At 47.4% G+C, this 19,817-nt stretch overlaps 1 protein-coding gene across 3 annotated transcripts in view; it reads right to left on the reverse strand.

Moving 5' to 3' along the window:
- FAM102A (family with sequence similarity 102 member A) overlaps window positions 1–19,649 on the reverse strand; it is a 39,716-nt gene extending 20,067 nt beyond the window's left edge. Inside the window, exons 1-3 of one of the 3 annotated variants that reach the window (XM_026059650.1) lie at window positions 19,464–19,649; window positions 18,233–18,385; window positions 17,147–17,787 (exon numbers count right to left, since the gene is read on the reverse strand). In XM_026059650.1, coding sequence (XP_025915435.1) covers window positions 17,147–17,292 — 146 coding nt within the window. In that variant the 5' untranslated portion in view covers window positions 17,293–17,787; window positions 18,233–18,385; window positions 19,464–19,649. Of the gene's footprint in view, window positions 1–7,756; window positions 7,855–17,146; window positions 17,788–18,232; window positions 18,386–19,463 lie in introns of those variants that run through there. The other 2 variants (XM_026059649.1, XM_026059652.1) reach the window with 2 other exon arrangements.
- Between the last annotated feature and the right edge of the window lie 168 nt (window positions 19,650–19,817).

The following is a 19,817-nucleotide window of genomic DNA, read 5'->3' on the forward strand; positions in this document are numbered from 1 at the left end:
CCTGCAGGTGCACGCGTAGCCTGGGCCTTTTATGTCTTCTGCACAGGAGAGAAAGGAGTTTACAAGATAAATTCAGAGCTGCTTTCCAGTCACACGTTTCACAGTCATTCAGCCTCTTCTTTCAACATTTTTTTTAAGAGTTTATTTTAGGGGTACGGGCCAGGTGCATATCATTAGACAAGCAAGAAACAGCACTATTGTTTCAAGACAAACGCTAAAAAAATCAGTTCCACATCTCCTAAAGATGGCATGTGGGGAGGCAATGGGCTTTGCCTGTCCACCTCCCATCAAGCTATCATTAGGCCGATAATTAGAGAACGCTTTAAAAAAAAAAGTGGCCTCAGATGAGAAGCCGTTTTGTATTTAGCTCTAGAATATCCTCTGACGTACAATTAGGAACCAACACACAGAAACCAACCAAATACAAGGAGCGTGGTGAGGGATGTATTCAGAGAGGCGTTTCCTTCCATCCTAATCATAAGGCACCTAAAAGTAAAGCAGAAACTATCGGCTTAAAACCAGAAGTGTCTAATTTTAAGTTTTACTCTGTATTTGAGGAGCCAGAAATAGATTAGACCAGTGCCTCATACTAGGTGCCAGCTCAACGGGTCTTCAGAAGTTTTATTTTAAAAAGCTGTCTGTAGCGTTCTGCCAGACGTCTGAATCCCTGCCAAGCTAAGCTTTGCCCCCTTCTGACTAAAGACTTACCAAGCTGTGTAATTACTCTCCCGGGCCTAAATATACCACCTCAAAATAAACCAACCCAAGCTCGCACCAGTTTTTGTGAAAAGTGGCATTCCAAAGAAAGCTTTTTTGGGGACTTCAAATCCCTCGGCTCTCCACCTGCTGCCTACAAGTCCCCGACTGGCCAGAAGGGACAGCTTGCTGCGTCCTCCTGGCTACCACCCCACCCTGACGGGAGCCTGCATTTACTGCACAAAGAGCACCTAGAAGGTGTTTCGCCACAGGATGGTGTGGATCTGCACAGCGGGAAGCATGCACAGCAACAACCCACTGGTTTATCTACCTTTACATCCCGATTCAGAAGTAACTGTGCTTTGGGAAAGCCACAGGGCCTCTTTGGGCTCAGACCTTACACGTATCCTTACTGCAGCTCTGGAGACGGCAGGAGGGAAGCAACAGATTCCAGAGAAGAGGCGTTTACCAACTGTGATTTTCGTGCCACGGACAGAGTAGCACTGTTACATTCATAGTTAGCTTTGCGGCTTTCTGCCAGTTAGCTAAAACAAACACGCAGGAAACACTTTTACAAAAAGGCCATCTATAAAATACACGCTGTCTCTGACTAGTGTGGGTCTCTGTCCTACGTAAAACCTAGCTGGTGAAACATCAGAAGCCCAGACAGATTAAAACTTCTATTTACAGACACGCAATCCGCTGAAACATTTTCGTCCTGTCGAAACATTTAGAAAAGCAGATGTTTCACTTTTGCTTTATGGCAGTAGTGATAACGTAAGTCCTTTAGAAGTACAAAACTTCATAAAAAGGCCATACATTTACCGGGCAAAGACGACCAGAAATAGCTTTCTAATGCCAAACATTTCAGTAGAGCAATGCGTCCCAGTCTGACGTTTCATATGCAGGAGCAGATGCGGGAAAAATCTCAGGCTAAATTAGATAGCATATAGATAAATAAATGCAAAGAGCTTCTTACTCAGATTCCCTCCTCATTTACAGTAAGGGCAGGGGGCATGCGTTACTATTTCTGCTGCCAAATCCGCACACTCCATCACCCCCACTTCCTAAGATGCGGATCTGGGTCAGATCCTTCAAGCAGAACTAATCCTCCTGCTTGCTCACAGCAGATGGTACTCTCCACTCTCCTTGCTGCTTCACCACTTCATTCAGGAGGGCAAAATCATTGAGGAAACATCTTGAGCCGATAAGGCATGAGAAAGGTAACGCTGTTGTAAAGAGGCCACAGAGCTAAGTTGCAGCTCAGATTCATTTAAGTGCAGCAGACTGAGAAGGGACCTTCGGTGGCACTGACCCCCCAGAACCACAGGGAAAGAGTTCAGGAGGTGTCAGGAGGTTGCGTCAAGGGCAGAATCACTCATCTCCTGCAGCATTTCTTTACCCTTGTACCTTGGCTCTGCTTTCAGCTGCAGAGAAAGACCCCACCAAGGCTCCTAACCTACTCCTGAGCCCTTGCAGAGGCTGAATTAGAGGAGGAACACTAACACTCCCTTCGCTAGGAGTTGTGCTCCAGACAAACTTGGTCAGGTGGTAACTATTTTAGCCAGGTTCTCTAGTTCAAAGCTGTAGAGCAAGAGAGACTTTTGGTAAGGCCCATGAACAACCCCAGGAAAACCTGCTTTGAACCTGACTTCTAAGTTAGTAACCAGCATTCGCACGGCTGCATTCACCGCACACCAACATTTATACCAGCCTACAAACCCAGCAGGTCCCGCTACAAACAGGAGGCCCAATCTCTACCTATAAAGCATAGAAAATATCAAGATAAATGAAAATATGTATAACAGAAAGTCAGCCTTCATCTAGCCATTGGTTGGTTTAGAGTTATGATCCAAAAGCTGTAGGTACACTCAAATAGTGAGCTTAGGACAGCGCTCAACTCCAGCACGGGTATTACTAAAGGAAACTGCAGCTCTGAGGCTTTGCTATCCAGATGCCTTGCAAGGAAATGGAGGGAAAAAAAATAAAAATCAGCAAACAAGATGCACCACCAGCAGACAGTGCACTGAACAGCATTGTGGGAACACATTACACCAGTAAAGGCTAGCGCTGCCGTATCTTTACCTGTTGTCAAGCTCACACATGCCAAACGCAGGTAGAAAGCGGAAGCAAACAAGACGCAGCAGCCAGTGTGGGGCACTGGGAAATTCAGTGGAAATATATCCCAGGAATGAGACATGCGAGACCGTATCCCTTGGGGAACACTGGATATGTTAGTAAAAAGCAGCTGCATGCACAATGCATTGAAATCCAATGACGGTTTAACACCTGGAGGTGTGCAAGCGCTTGGTGGCAACTTAATTACACGGAGAGATTCTGTCTTTCCTGAGCAGAAGGAACAGAAAGGACAGCTACTAACTCTCAACAATAAAGTTGTTCTGTTTTGACCGAGCTTACATCACTTACCAGAACAACAGCCAACCCAAATAGCTGAATGTCCCCCTCCCCCTGCAAACAACCCCGTATTCTCCAGCTGACAAGCGCTGGTTGTTGTGTAGCAGACATTAGCAGTTATGATGGAAAAATGGCTCAGAGACAGATGATGTAAACTGTGTTACTAAGAGAACTAAGCAAGTCTTTGTCATTTGAAACAAGTCTTATTTGGATGTTCCACTGCAACTGTTTTGAGCAAGAGTTCACTCGTAAGGTCACCACATCCACCACCTACTCACAAAATTCACCCATGCATCCCCAGCAAAACCATGTCGATGAACCCTGGTAGACGAGCCCACCTATTCACATCCCCGTCTAAGCAGGAGCTTATACCTGTCCATTTAGTTCTTCACTTGTACCAGAGCCAAGATAGGGAGAGGCTCTCTAAATGCTGAATGAAGTACTCGCAGGACAGTGTGTTTTGGGGGAGCGAGGTGAGCTCCAACACTTCTGAAGGGCTTCATCAACGTTTGCTCAGTTCTGCCCTGCTCCAGGACACTGACATACATCAACAGCTTGGGCTGTTCGGTGGCATTTGAGGGGGGGAAGGAATGAGAGAATGGGGAAGGATGGGGCATGGGGGAAAGTCAGCACAGGAAAGCACATTTCACTTATGGAGTTAACAGAACAGCCTGAATAATCCCTGTTTTCCTGGATTTGTCCACTCTCCAGTCAAAAGGGTTAACACAACTGGACAGGAAAGAAAGAGTTAATGGACGAAACTTCAGCCACAGTTGAGAAACCAAGGTAAGAAGTGGTCAAGACTGTTTCACTGGAAAACAAGACAGTGCCAAAGATCTGAAAGGCAGGTGAGGATAGAACCAGAACAAAACCCAACAAAGTTAGCATGAAATAAAAATATGATACAAAGAACGGTTTAGAAGTCCTCCTAAAATATAAGCTGGCATCTGGTAGGCAAGTGACTGACTTTTTCTGGAAATGAGATTGAGGCCATAAGATGCCTATTTCCAAAGCAGCACAGCTTTTGCATTGCAAATTACAGTCCCCTCCAAGGAAGTGCTCAGTGTTGATAAAGGTCCCCTAATACAGGTCAGGGAGTTATAGTACCTGCAGGGGAACTGGGGTAGCAGTCAATCACCAGTAGAAAACTCTCCAGCATAAGCACTTCTAGCTGTATGGTAACAGCTTCTTTGACATGCAGCACTTCAGTTATGTCCGGACTCCAGTCACATGCATCCAGACACGCGTCTTTTATAAATGACGGCCGCGAAATGCTATCCCTCATGCGGAATGTCCCATAGGCAAAAGCTTTCCAATGCAGTATATCTGATATACTCCAACCCACTGGACAGGGTAGGCATGCTGTCCAGCACATCTAGGGCTTCTAAAACCTTCTGCCAGAGGTATATCTTTAGAAAAAGAGTATTTTCAACCATTCATGGTATCCAAAACTCAGAACCTCCAAACATGAAATATGCTAAGAGAAATACTACTAGAAACAACACAAGTTATTAAAAAACAGCAAGTAGCCGATGACTGAACACTACAGCACAAGTTGCTTAATGGGGGGGGGGTGGTGTGCCAAATGGGGAAAAAAAGTTGCAGAATAAGGGACCTTTAAGACTTAAGCTATAGAACAAGTCGGATGAGTTTTGGAAGGGTAAGCAAGGGTGGAGTAGGGAGAAGGCAAGGGGAAAATATTCTAACAGACTCAGCTATACAGCAACGAAGGATGTATACACGGCACTTTACAGACACGACATGCACAAAAGAGCCAGTCTGCTCTGAGGTGTTCCTAACTTACATTGTCATTTGAAGCAAAGAAGAAAAGCCGGACCTCAGGAATACAAGGACAAGAAGGGACTGTAACAGTGAATACTGTGCAATACATCGACTGTTACGTACTGTGCTGAAGACAGACCAACACAAAGTAACGCATATCCAAGGACTTCTTGCCACATCTACACAACACAAGTTCTTTTTGGTCAGAGGCCAGGGATGCATGCCAGGAGCAAAAACATCACAAGCACGGAAGAATCAAACTCATAAGCGTAAAAGAAAGGAATAACTGGATGGATGACTCAGCTATTGAAATCCGAGTCTGTAATAACGTGTATATTGAACACTGAAAGACGCATTTGCTTTTTTGAACTCTGATCGTGTACTGAATCACCACCCCGACTCCTACTTCTATTGTTCTGATAGACTAAGTTGGAGCTGGATTAGCCAAGAAAAAGTCATGTGCTGGGCTGCCAAACCCATCACTAGCGCTTTTCTTCTCATAGGAAAATTCGCAAGGATTTGGGGTAGACAAGAAGCAACAACGGGTCTGCACTGCAGATTTCACCGGGGTCTGCCCAAGTCAGGCACAAGCTACGACATTCGGGATATTGTGCACTGGTGCTGCGTCCTCCGCTCTGTCTAGGAAGCATTATTCCTGCTGCTCCTGTGGCCGCTTTGTGTGGCAGCAGACCGGGCTGCTTTACAACTCACGTCCCCCAAATTCTGAAGAACTTGTCTAATTCCGGGCCTAAAAAAGATCTTTCAGACCTGATTTTCCACAGCCGTGACCACTGAACAATCCAACTGTGCCCTATGTACAAAACAGGCGTGTTACCAGCTTAACTAGGAACGGCTCCTGAACTCTTACCTACGCTGCCAGCCAAGTCAGCCAGAGTCACAGAGGCTGAGCAAACCAAAGTTGAGAGAACTCCACGTGACCGGGGGAAGGAAGGCACAGATGGAGGGGGGATTTAGGCTGATTACCAAAAGAACTGCACAGTAAAACACAAAAGTGTGTGGGGGGGAACAAAAAAAAACAAAAAAACCCCCAGAACTCCTGACCCCCAGAACTCCTGACCCATTTGTCCTTTGGACAAATTGCCATTGCATTTTCCCCTGTAGCTCTGCAGATACAGGACCTAAAGCTTCAGAAGGTCCCAAGAGTGTCAGAAAAAATGCCTGGGTTCTGCACAGATGCTTACAAGAATAAGGTGGATTAATTCACCATATTTCCAAGGCAAGACATGTTTCCAGAACATGTCGTAGGTTGGAAAGCCTTTTCACTTGTGGCAGACTGTAGAAGCAAAATGAAGATTCACTGATTATCCACTGCTGATATATTTATAAACTTTCTTCATCCTGTAAGTGTTAGCTGCCATTCTGAGCGATTCCAGATTTGCCCTTTGCTGTCTAAATTTAAACTCCTAGTGAAGAAAGACAGCAATGTGGCATCTGAAGGGGGAACTCTGATAATATTCATACTACACAGGGTACGAGAGACGGCTACAATTCCATGGCGCAAGAAAGCTGTGTTTATAAACAAGATGCTCTTATAAAAGAATGCTACCTTTCAAAACAAAACAAACCTAAACCACACAACACCCCCTGCAAGATGAGAACCAAGACATGGGTCAACTCAATATGCCACTATTTTGCGGGGATAGTAAATCTGGGAAATGAAAACCATGCAGGGAATTGACCCAAGACTAGCAGTAAAATCTGTGACGCGCATGGCATGTATTTCTATCGGAATTTTTTTGCCATTAAGGGAAACTTATGGAACATAAAGACATGCTGAAGCCAGATTAGTTAAGCGACATTTTCTGCCAATATTACCGTTTCAACCAGGAGAGTTTGCCAATATAGCTGTACCAGAGAACTCTTTATAGTGTAAATTAACCCTCACATGAGGCCAAGTTCATTTCTGGAGTAACTTGGTTAATACTGTGCGATGGAACGTCACTGCACTTTGGCTCAAGTATGCTCAAGAGTCCTTCAGTAAATAAGCTGCCTGAAGTCAACCCCAGTGCTAAACGTAGGCTTAGTTACCCAAGAGGTAACACCCTGCTATGCCCAGACACGTTCTACTATGAATCACTCTTACATGGTATACATTTAGTCAAAAACAATACAATAGTGGAGGAAAAAGCCCTTTATATGTTAACAGCAGCTTTTTCATTCCATTAAGAACACAGGTGTTCCCCGGTGTTTCCTTTTTACAGGCTTTGTGCAGCTGTACAAACCGGGTCGCTGGCTCATAAGGACACAAGGTACGAGCACATTCTTGCAAAACTTCAGGCCCTTTTATCGGTGTCTATCGCGGCTGCAGTTCATCAGCAAAAGGCTATTCTGTAGAAGAGGTCTGCAATTCATAAAAGGCCGCAGAACACAAAACGTGCTGCATCCTTGACTCTTCAGCACGTTCGGGCTGAGATTCGGACGCTGCCTGCCCTGATTCTCCTTCCCACCTCTCCGTTGCCCTGACGCTGGAGTGCGCCAGACCCAGCGTTACGTTGCTCCAATGTGAGAAGCTGGCAGAAAACCACAAACCGCCTTTTGTCTAAGTTTTCTGTCCGTGACGGTGAAATGGCCAGGTCAGACGCCAGCATGTGGAGGGGAGAGAAAGGGCAACTGAGACACAGCACTAAGATCAGCTTTTGCTCCTCTGGAACCACAGCTTCAGAAAAAGCACTTCTCTGAGCAAGGTAATTTCATAAATTACATCTTGGTTAACAGCAGAACACTGGAGGAGTCTGCGTTTTGTTACTGCAGTTTGCGCTGCTTACACCGTTGGGAGACATTAGAATAGGCTCCCGCTGCTCTACTGCCAGAAGCAGGTTTTTGAGGATCAGAGAGTATTTACCTCCTCCGTGGCTGTCACTACCAACTGTATTCAGATACGTGTCCTTGATTCGCCACTATTGTGAGCAAGTGACATTGGAGATGAGTGTGAATCAGTTTCTGGAAGAAAGACAACATACAGATTTGTTTTGGAAGAACAGTCAAGCTAACAAAAAGAGCAGGAAAAGCCATCGCTATAACCTTACATCAGAAACCGATCTTAAAGAGAAAATTGTTCAGAGGACAATCAGCTACCCCTAGTACAGGGGCAAGAGGGTATTCGACGAAGCAGAAAGGTAGCAGATGTAAAAAACACAGAGGAGAATATACTCCTCCACAACACAGAATTTCCCTTGTGGCAATGAGCACTGCAGGCTATTGAGGGCAAAACACGAGCACTATACTTCATTCAACATTTACGCAAACGCAATCGCTTGGTGCTACCAATGAAATAAAACATATCAAGCCACTTAAAAAAGCCAGGAGAAGAGCTTTCCTGCAGAGAGGTTACTCCATAATTATCTGTAACAGGAGCAAGAAGCCCATCTCTGAAACATCCGTTACAACTTAGCTTGGAAACGGGACACTGGACTCGATGGGGTTGCAGTGCTCAAACTCTTGCTAGTGCAACGGAGCATTAAGAGACCTGGAAAGAGCTCTGAATTATAAATGCCCTACCTTCTTCCCTCATATTCAGGAACATGCAGGCACAAACTACATGATAACACAAAGAAGAGGAACTAGCAAAAGAAACAGAAAGAGCATGATGAAAACACATCCAAGCAGGCAACCCCCACCCAAAAACCATGCATGCACACAAGTGCAACAACACAAACCCACCAAAAACCCTGATCCCAGTCTCTCCCACACACCCAATCTCCGCTTTGCTGTTTTAAGTGTAGATAAGACCTGAAAGAGTCTGACACAAGGTGTCCGTCCATCCCCCACCTGCGTTTTTCCAGACAAGCCTTTCCTTCCCCCTCTCCTGACCATGAGCACTCTTATTTTGATGAGCAACGTTACCCTCATGGACTGGGGAAAAAAAAAAGTGACTGTGCAGGGAACAAGGTGATCAGAAACCTTCATCAGGGTTAATTGTGGCCACCAAATTTTATACTAGTTACAGTCATAACACGCAGTTCACAAGGAATGAAGGCTCCAGCTGCAGTGCAAGAGCACAGGTAGGCAAGTGCTCATCAATCTTTCATGTGGCAGCTGGCTGAGGGAGCCCCTGTTGATCATTAACCCAAAATCCATTAGGAAAACATCTTGCAGCAGTCATTTCATACTAAGTTTTATTCTGGAAGCAAAATGGAGGTATGCGACTATCCTAAATTGAAACCCTGAGGCCACATGCTTTTTACAAGATTCCCTATTAAGGAATCCTTAATCTGCTTTTCCATTGCAAAGCCAGGCTGGAGCCTAACATCCGATAATTTCTGAAAGGCACTGAACAAAGCCTTAAATCTGGTTGTCTATATTTTGTTCACTGAACGGTAAGAGAAGTGACTTGCCTCATTCAGGCTAACATGCAGCTCTGGAAAGGGACAGTCCCCAAAGAAAGTTTTCTAGCTTTAGTTTTTAATTTCAGAGAGCATATTTCAGGCTGGTTATCAACCACATGCAGGGATGATCATCTCTGTAAGTCTCTAAAGCTGAATTGCTATTTAATGCTGCAGCTTTCTAGTCCCGCCAGAACATTACATCCACATGCTCTCTTCCTTCCTTCCATGTGAGCAACCTCAGTGCTCTACAGCTCGACAGACTGTTCATTTCTTATTTAGCATACAGCATACGGCAGTAAAAGTATTTTTAGCTTCAGTCCCATCTCCTAGTATAACATGGGGCCTTCTTCAAGGCCTCCTCCTGCCAATGAAGTACTGATATATTCAGCCAAAGGAAAGGCTTAATCCTGCTTTCCCGCCAGCTCAGCTACTTTCTGTCGGCAGGGAAAGCATCCGTTACACACAGACTGTATATGCTACAGCTTATCTAGAACATCCTGTCTCCTCAACATTTGCCTCCTCCCAACCCTCTAGTCTCTATGCATTTCCTCTTCACCTTCTTCCTCACCCCCATAACCCCATCCCATTTCCTTCATCTTTTCCTCAGCTCAGCCCTTATCAGTCGAGCTACACGGGAGACTCATGAGAAGCACGTGAAAGCGACATCCATGAAGATCAGCAAATTCGAGTCCTGCAGAACAATTCCCTTTCTTGCCCATCAGCAGATTAAAAATGCAACAAACAACAAGGCTGTTCATGCAGCGAACACAGGCACAACTGTTCGCCTAGTGGGAAGCGCCTTTCAAACCCAGGCACTGAAATGAGATGCAGAGTCCCACTGTATGGTACCAGAGAGATCGTGACGCCAAGTCAGGAGTGGAGATAGTGACGCATATCATGCCTCCCAGCAAGTGCACAAAGGAAAAGTATGAATAAACTGAAATCAAAAAGCCTTTTAGCCGGAAGGATAAGCAGCTAGCGCTAGGGTAGGGTAACACTCGCGGCCACCTGAAATAACATGGAGCACCTTTACTGCATGAAGTTATTGATAGGAGGTCACAGGCCGTTACAAAAGAAACAAGCAGATCCAAACGTTGCTCCAGGACACTCCGAAAGACTTGCAGTTTATTATATACTGAGTCAAAGCTTCAAAATAATTCCTGACCCACTTCAGAGGGGGCTGCAAGCCCAGCTCCGAGAGCGCAGAGCTGGTAGCTAGCCCGCAGAGGATGCAGAGCATATCCTGTTTGAGAAAGGAGGCCACACGCTGAGCCACATCTGTCCTTGTCCTCGCACAGACGAGACCCTGTAGTCAAGCGTGTGCACGTGAAGGCGACTGTTACAAGAGCCACTACACTAGTCCTCGTGCTTGGGAGCACATAGGTGAAGGAGGTTTCTGATCTGAGGGAGAAGCTGAAGTCTTTTCCTGAAATACTCAATAGCAGATGCAAATTCCTGGGGGGGGGGGGAAATAAAAATCTGTGCCTACCTCATTTATCTAGAAACTGGTACCAGAACAGCCTGCCAGGGGCAACTTATAACCTATTAAAATGCCAGCAACAGTGCAGCAAGACCCCAGGCTCCTGAAGGCATGCACAAATTCCTCAGAAATACAGCTATCGAGCTAGAGTCGACACTGCTGACTGCTCAGGAACCTGAAGAATAAGCAGACTGGAAGCCATTTAGGTTTTCCCCTGTATTTCAGAAATAAATACATGTCTTAAAGGGGGGCAGGAGGGAAACGCTCCTACCTCCCCTTGCCTCCAGTCAAACGGAGTGCACGGCGCTGCCATGCTGTAAAGCAAGCAGGCCACCGGGCCTCAGGCTCAAAGCAGAGCACTCATTTCCAGCGAGTAATTTTTCAAGCCAAGGGCTGCTTAAGTCACCCAGACAAGGCTGTTGCTAAGAGAGAGCTGTCAAAGCGATGCCCCTTCAGGACCAGCTATGGAGGGGGAAGTTAAAAAGCAGACTGTATCTGACTATATTTACTGATGCTGCACGCACGGCGCGTCAGTCGTGGAGCTTCAGGTTGCAGTTTATGGTCAAGAAAGCAGCTCCTACCTAGGAACAGTAGGCRGAACAGGCGGTCACAGCCACAGCACTTAGAGACTATTCTTTACCCAGCCGGATACAGCCCCCAGAGCGGGGAAGTTTCAACGTAACTCTGCCCGTCTTGTGACAGGTTCTAAAGCTGAGACCTGGGACAGGAAGAGGCAAGTCTGACATTAAGCAGTCAGCCCGCTGTGAAGCCTGCTGCTGGCTGGCTCTGCAGGTGTAGCCGCCAGAGCCCAGGAGATGTGGGAGAAACGCACTGCGAGCGCCCGGCAGCTTCAGACGGTTCGTGCCCGGCAAGCACCCTTGCATTGGTCCATCACTTCCGCACTGCCTTTCTCCAACACCTTCTACTTACCAGAGGTTAAACCTCCTCCACTGCTCCTGCTCTCAAGAGCTTACATTTAGCTGCACCGCTGTCCTGACCTAATGGAAAACCTTCTTCTCATCTTTGCTCTAATTTCTCTCTACAATTCTCAGAATGCAAGCAGTGCAGACACTATGTCTTAATATTATCTTGAATTAGGTTGTGTTTTCTTGCAAATCATTCCTAGAGGCTGCATTCAGGTGTCTCCTCCATTAACACCCTCAGCCCATTCTTGAAGCTGCAGCCAAGAAAGCAGGATTTTAGCATGTGGAATTGAGAGAAGCTGCTCCAGAGCATTAAAGACTCACTCTCTCAATCTGTATATTTGGAATGCATTTATATACAGGGAATATTTCATTTTCAGACACGTTTGCAACAAAAGCTCTTTTAAAAGAAGTTATCACAGCACAGGCTCTAGCAGATGATAGAGCCAAGCGCACGTCATTCTAAAATATGGACTGGAAGAACCCTTTGGAGCTACAGTCAAGGTCTGCCCTCTGTCACACCCTGGCAAGCCCACTCCAAAGGCACAACTTAGCCAGAAGTCCTCTCCTTTCACTACAGCTAGTTCTCTCCCCTCTTCATAGAGGCTGACTCTAGCAGAAACTATTTAGTTACCTAACCTCTGTTTTAATACAGACAATGGAAGGAGATTTAAATCTCACCTGGGTTGAATCAGTCCTTCAGTCTCCAATTAATCTAACAGTTAACTCTTTTCAGGTCAGAAGGAACCAAACACAGTAATTTCAGATACCTGAAGGATTCTCTAACATCAGAGGCATGACGACGTGAAGACAGCGCATTAGCTGGTTTGTACCTCTTGCCGCTTCAGAGTCAGCTGCATTTCAGGGGTATTATGGCCAGTCAGGCATCAGCAGGGCAATGCTTTTCCCCCTTTTTAAATTTTTGTAGGACACGAATAAAAGTTGTGTGCGTCACCAAGACATAATGACGCTTTGCATTGCATCAGCTGAGGAAATCAGGTAGCTTTAAATCTGCACTTATAAGGATGACAAAGCCACCGTTACACAAAAGCTAACCTAATTCACATGGCGCTATCAGTATGGAGGTGCCTCCCCAAATACCAGTATTTTCTTTCGGTTTTCTGGGCGCAGCTTTACTCAAAACGTATGCAGCACAGGAAGTGGCCTTTCACTCTTACTCAGTGAAAAGTCATGAGACTAAGCAAATCAGAACTTTCTCACCCCAGGCTGCGGCACTGCAGTACTTTGAAGCCAGACCACCCTAACAGGGTGAGGTCTCCCCAGATCACGACTCCTCCACCTCAGCCTGCATGCAAGCAGCTGCTAGGCTGCAGAAGACAAAACACGTTCTCTGTTTTGAACCGGTGTGAGAGTGCCAGGATCACACAACCAAGCTGAAATGCTACACAGGCTTGAAAAACATGCTCTAAGGAAATGCAACCCCCATCGGAGACTAATGGAACCACTGATTGATTAGGTACATAAGGTTTTTTGCCTTCAGAAGACAACACGGATGGTGGCTTGATCCTTGCCAAACGGTCTTTCCTCTACACTCAGCCATGGGCTCTCACGAGTACAATCCCTTCCTTCAAATCCAGAAATACCAGAGTGAAACTATTGGCAAGCCAATGGAACAATATAGGATGCAGTGTCAAAAGCATGTGGATAACACCTGGCTTTCTGCTTCCTTTACATCACACGTAAGCAAAACTCTCTGCCAAAACACAGCTAAAAAAATCAGTCAACACTGAGGTTAAGAGCATCTGGTTGTCACTCAACATTAATTGATATTGTTAGCAAAGGGGAAAAATTTTAAACAAATCTTCCTCTTTTACAATATCCAAAGACACAAGCTGATGAACTGCATCAGTCTCTAGCTTTAGGCCCCTTTTGGACATCCGCGCTACCAGCTAACCACATAGCCACAGCGACTAGTGCCGTCCACTTCCATCGGCAAGTGGCTGGAAAGTTCTTCCTCATCCCGGCAGAGACGGGCCTGCCTACGCCGATCCATGGATCTGAGACCTCCAGGTGAGGTTATTGTATCATCTCTCTAGGAACAAAGACACACAAACTCTCAAAAAGCTTCAAACTGGTACAAAACGCAGCAGCCCATCTGCTGCACAAAAACGGTTGCCATGAATACATTACTAGTGCTCTGCGCCTTCTATTTTTAAAGATACTTGGGAGGCACTTGAATTCACTGGTGATTGCGCTATTTAAGTATCTGGATTAATACTATTCAAGGGATGTATTGGTACTTCTCCATGGGAAAATACAGCACCTGTTTGGCCTACCCCTAGCTCAGATGCATTTCGAGAACATCAACTCCTGTGACCCAACAGAGGAGCAATAAACCGGCAGACAATAGCTGCTTTTCATGCGGAGCAACATACACTGAACCTGATGAGTCTTATCCTCAGAGGACCCTTCAGAGCCGCACTAAGATGAAGACTTTACGAAGAAGAGTGAAAGGAAATTTATAGTTGCAACTGCAGTCCCTAAAATATCCACGGTCTAATGCAAGGCCTAAGCACAGCAAGTGTGTGCGTGGGGAAAAGGACAGACAGACAAAGGGGAAAAAAGAAAAAAAAAAAAGTACCTGCCTGGGAGAAAAAGAAAAAAAACCCCAAAGAGACAGATCCTCAGGCCAGCTGAATGTGCTGACAGGCCCTGGACCTTTTCCAGAATGCTTTAAATTCTTAAGAGTGTTAAGCCTTAATGCATTTCAGACAGGTTCCCTTCTCCGGCAGGCGGTCTTGCTTTGGCCCCAGCGAGCGGAGGGCTAGCCGCTCCGTCAGCGCCGGCAGGGGGGTCCCGACGCAGGGCGTTCACTTTCCCTGCCTGGAATCCGCACGCCCCACAACCCCTAACAGGCCTCTCCAGCTCCGCGGCGCGGGGCTGTAACGTGGATACGCAACTGGGGCTGAAGTGGACTTGGAAGAAGGATGGGAGCTGGTAACACAGCTTCCGACTTCTGCTCTACTCCTGGAGCAACTTAATTCAATGCCATCTAGCAACTAGTCAGATACATCATAACTCCACTTCTCTCCACAGCGGTGCACGAGCCTCCCAAGTAACAGCCTGTTGCAAACATCATGAAAAAATCTGTCTGAGAAGATAAGGCTCTGCAGAGACAACGCTCTCCTTTCTGCATCACAGGTCACTTAATCGGAAAAAAAACCCAACCTGATTTAGCTTGTCCTATGGGAGGTTCTTAAAGCTATTTCTCCCTCCCCTCAGACTCAAAATGACACAGGACACCTTGTTCAGATCAATTCCCTGAAATCTCATGGGGAGCAAAAGCTGCTGTTCTGCTCGCCCAGTTACACGCTTCAGATGGCCACGGATGGACAAAGAGGCTTGGATGCATTGCAGAGAGCAAACACCCAAACTTTTTTACACAAGCAGCTCACCATAGGAAGACTTGACCAACCTTGCAACTCCAAATGCACTCAAAAACTTCTGAAAGTGTTTGACTTCCGAGAAACAATCATAGATCCTGAATCATGCACAGACTTCTAATACAACATGGACACGGCATCTATTTCCCTTTAATCTTTCCCCGACTTTTGGAAAGGTCATGGAAAGATGACTACAGTAGTATAGAGCAGAGCCAAGGCATGATCTGGTAGCCTCTCCACATGGTAACTCTTCCCTTTACTGTTTCTGGAAATTCATCCTTCTTGCAGTTTCTCTAACTGCAATGGGGGAAAATATTTGGAAAAGGTCAAATGACTCAATACCGCTGAGACCTGTAACTTTCCAAGCAGGAACAGGTTTCCATGTGCTTTCAGTTACGCCACAGACAGGTTAGGGGAAAGGCGGCAAACCTAACAGCCTACTTCCCCTTTTGCTAGGGGATAAATAATCAAGCCAGTTGCGGGTAATGTATGTGTTTGGTTTAAATTACAGATGATTTTGCTGCTGGAACACATCTGCAATCCGCAACACACTGTGCACAGAGAGAACTGCTGAACCTCAGCCAGTTCGGAAAACAACAACCCATAAGGCTGGCGACATCAGCGGACACCAGCGCTGCACTTCTGGATACTGCCTTCATGGACAATGAGGAGAGAGAGACGGACCCTTCTAAGAACAAGCTTTTCCTAAGACAGTCTCCAGTCCAGCTCATTTTATTATGACTCCAGGAAGCAGAGGGGTTAATTTCTTTCCAAGTTCACATACTGTTTGAATTCCTTAGATAAGCTGCTTCCACCAAACCCAAGGATCTAGCCTCAGGGGAGAAGACTGTAAGGAAAAGCTCTTTTGGTAGATTTTCTTCAAAAGATTAAATTTAAAGTCCATTTTTAGAGGTATTCCATGCCCACAGTTTCCACAAGCTATAGATGAGGTTGCACCATGCCTCTGGAATTAAAACCAAGCTTAGAGCAATCATCCACCACTTCTGTTTGCAAGACAGAAATGTTTTACACTTGCTCAGTAAAATCACCTCTACTGGATTAAGAAAGCTCTTACATACTTAGTGTACAGCACCACAAAGGGGAAAACCAGACCGAATCCAGCTTTAGTTCTGGGATAAAGAAGTTACCAACTAGCACAAACAAATACTGTACCTTTAAAAACGAGCAGTCACTTAGGAAAGCAAAAAAACAAGTTTTGAGAGCCACTGAAAGCTTCTTTCACATCTTGAGGCAGAAAGAAAGCAAGTCCAGGCTGTTACGGAATTTGCATTTGCATACTGCTAGGTGATAATCTATGTGCAGACTTGGAAACAAAGCAAGTTTTTATTAGCAATTAGTAGCAAGAGAGGGGACAGATTTGTCTGAAGGAGTCAGAGAAAAAGCCAACACACAATGGCAGGACGGCCTTAAAAAGGTGCAGCAGAATGGTCCCTGTATGACAGATCACTTAAAAAAATAATGCAGCTATAAACTTGGAAATTCAATGACTTTTGTTCCAGAAGATAAACTGTGTCTTTAACACTGACAACTTTGACTCCAGGCAGCAGTTTTCTCTTGCACAGCAATTTGCAATGCAAAGCAAGCTACTTTGACTCTTACCAAGAATGGTAGTTCTGAAGCAAAAGAGAAGCGCAAAGTTGGGAAGGGTCCATTTGCTTAGTTTAGATGCACCTTCCTGTAGAGCTGAGTTTCAAGGCAGGCATGAAAGCAGTATAGCACAAGGTCTAAAATAGCATGTGAAAACTTGGGTCAGGGAGGGGGAAAAAGAAAAAAAAAAGAGAGAGAGAAAAGAAAAAGAAGTTTTCATCAGCAACCCCCAATCTCTTTTGGGGGTGCGATCCCCACCCTGCAAATCTCTGAAAAATCCAATCCAGCTCTGATCAGACAACACTAACCAGGCTCAGAGCTCTCCAGCTACATTCTTCCTCCTCTCTGGAGAATGATGTGGCATGTGGGGCCCTAAAACAGAACTATTAAAATCACGTCAAGGGGCAGGCAAGTGGTAGCCATATGCCGAACCATTCAAGTGCAGAAAAAACAGGAAAAGCAGCACAGCCAGGGAACAAGTTAGCTTCTTACCTGCTAGATAAGCTAGCAAAGTCTCCTCCATCTAGCAGCCTGATTTTGCAGAACAGAACCCCGTTCACGAAGGGGACAGCAGTCAGCTCTTCTAGAGTGAAGCTTGTCTGAAATTTGAATTTCTTCTTCTTCATCAGGAAAGCCATGGGCAGATTCAGCGTGGAAAGCCCAGGAATTCCAAACAAGATTAGGGAGGAGCAGCTCAAAACGCACACAGACAAACAGGGGAACGGCGGCGGGTCGTTCCAGGAGCGTAAGCAGGGAGTAAATTCCAGTTCAGTTACAATGACGGCCCAGCTTCAAACGCACAATCCTCTTCTCTTTGGTGGTTGGGTCTGGCTGTGGGATCATTGCCATGGCGGGCTTCAGGTGGGGAGGAAGAGGACAGATTATATCTCTGCAACATCTCCAAGGGAAAAAGAAGGGAGGAAAATAAGTCTCAGCTCCAGACCAGCAGGAGCTGTCCCAGTTAGAGGCTGCAGTGCTCTGTCTTCATCAGAATTCCTCCAGAAAGCATCTCTCATAGGAAGTCATCCTGCGTCTCTGAAGAAGCCTTAGGTCTGTGTGCGGCTCATTCAGAAAGCTGCCAGCTTCTACCTCCTCTTCTTGTGCAACCACTTCATGCAGGTCTTTGGGTCAGCCTTTGGGAGGGAAATGAGTAAATTAGTCCCAGCCACTCTCAGGCTCCTCCTCCTCTAAAACCTGTTTGGATGGATAATATTGAGTCCAGACTCATACCAGCCTTAAGAGGTATGGCCCCAATTAGCCTGGCCCCAACACCCTCTTCCTCCTGCTTGCCTAGGGCAAGCCTCGCTGTTGTCACTCCCCTCCTAGTGTCTGTTTTGCAAAGCAGTTAATAAAAATCTGTTCTTTTAAACCTATTTTCACGCATCATCTTCAGAAGCAATCTACAGAGCAAGATGAGTTTAACCTACAGTCTAATAACAGCAAGTAAAGCCGTCTCAAGAAACGCAAAATCTGTTCCTTTTCTGTTTTTCTAACCAGCCCTAAGTGTTAGCACCTATATCTTAGAGATGGAGAAACCAGCACAGAGGGGAAAAAAAAAAGCAGGCTGCTCCAGATTACCCAGCATAACAACCGAATCAGGTCATCTGACTGCCCAAGAGCCAGGCCCACCGAGCTGCGCTGCCTTCCCTAGCAGCAGGTCCGCACCAGCAGTTCTCTTCGGTTCAGTTTTGGGGCCGGCGACTGTCATTTCACTATACGTTTACGCAGCACCTAAGCCCGAGGTCAAAAGCTGATTAGCATCTAAAGAGGACGAGGTTGCAAACAGGGAGCAGTAAACAATCCTCGCATGTACTGAGAATTAGCGACTGTGAATTAACCCAAGCAAAGCTCCTCTCCCTGCTGTTTTTTTTTTAATTTGCGGTTAAAGCCAACAGACCGGACTCGCAGGGGTCGGCCCGCGGCGCCTCCGAGGAGCTCGGCGGAGGCCCCCCTGCAGCCGCCTCCAAGAGGAGCGCAGGGGCTCACTGCGAACTGCTTCACAGCATCAGCCCCTCCAGGAGCCCTGCCCGCCCCGCGTGCCCATGCACCGAGCTGCAGCTAGGTCTCGGCCGCCTTCCAGCCCGCTGGACCATGCATTAAGCTGTGGACAGGTCTCAACCCACTGCTGGACCCCGTGGACTACGCACCAGGCTGCGGCGAGGGCACAGCCTGGCTCCTGGCACCCCTAGCGCATGCATTAGTCTGCAGCCAGGTCTCAGCCCAACTCCTGGACCATGTACTGAATCTGGTGAGGTCTCAGCCCACCTCCCAGCCCCACGAATCATGCACTGAACTGCACCTAGGTCTCAGCTCACCTCTGGGCCTCATGGACCATGCACTGAGCCACAGCCAGGTCTCAGCCCACCTACTGGCCCGTGCACTGAGCCGCTGCCAGGTCTCAGCCCACCCCCTGGCCTGCACACCGAGCTGCTGCCAGATCACAGCCCATGTCCCAGTCCATGCACTGAGCTGCAACCAGGTCTCAGACCACCCCCCAGTCCGTGCACCAAACTGCCGCCAGGTCTCAGCCCACCTCCCGGTTCCTACACCAAGCCGCTGCCAGGTCTCAGACCACCTCCTGGCCTGTGCACCGAGCCACAGCCAGACCACAACCCACGTCCCCGTCCATGCACTGAGCTGCAGTCAGGTCTCAGCCCACCTCCCCGCCCGTGCACCGAGCCGCGGTCAGATCGGAGCCCACCTCCCGGCCCCCGAGTCCCGAGCTGACCTGCGGCCAGGTCTCAGCCCCCTTCCCGGCCGCCTCCCCAACCCGCGGCCCGGCCCTGCCCGCGGCCCGGCCCGCTCGCACCTCCTGCCCTCGCCTCACACGGCCGCCACGGCCACCGCTGCTCCCCGCCACGGCCGCCTCCGCCAGCGTTACGCCAAGTGCGGCCGCTACGCCAACGCCGCAGGCAGCCACAAGGCAGAGCAAAGCCACCGCCGCGCTTCGGGAATACCGATCCGACACTACGTAACCCCCCTCCACCGCCTTCCTCCCCAGGGAGGGGGGGAGGGGAGCATGAGAGCGGCGCCAGCCGACTGGGCAGCAGCAAGGAGGCGGGCCGGAGAATCGTGGCTTTGATTGGCTGCTCTGGCAGGGGGCGGGGCAGGGCGCGCGGGGATGGGAGGAGGAGGCTGTCGGTTTGAGGAAGGCCCGCCCCCC

Source organism: Apteryx rowi, unplaced genomic scaffold (assembly GCF_003343035.1).
Source record: "Apteryx rowi isolate R43461 unplaced genomic scaffold, aptRow1 scaffold_16, whole genome shotgun sequence".
Taxonomy (NCBI): Eukaryota; Metazoa; Chordata; class Aves; order Apterygiformes; family Apterygidae; genus Apteryx; species Apteryx rowi.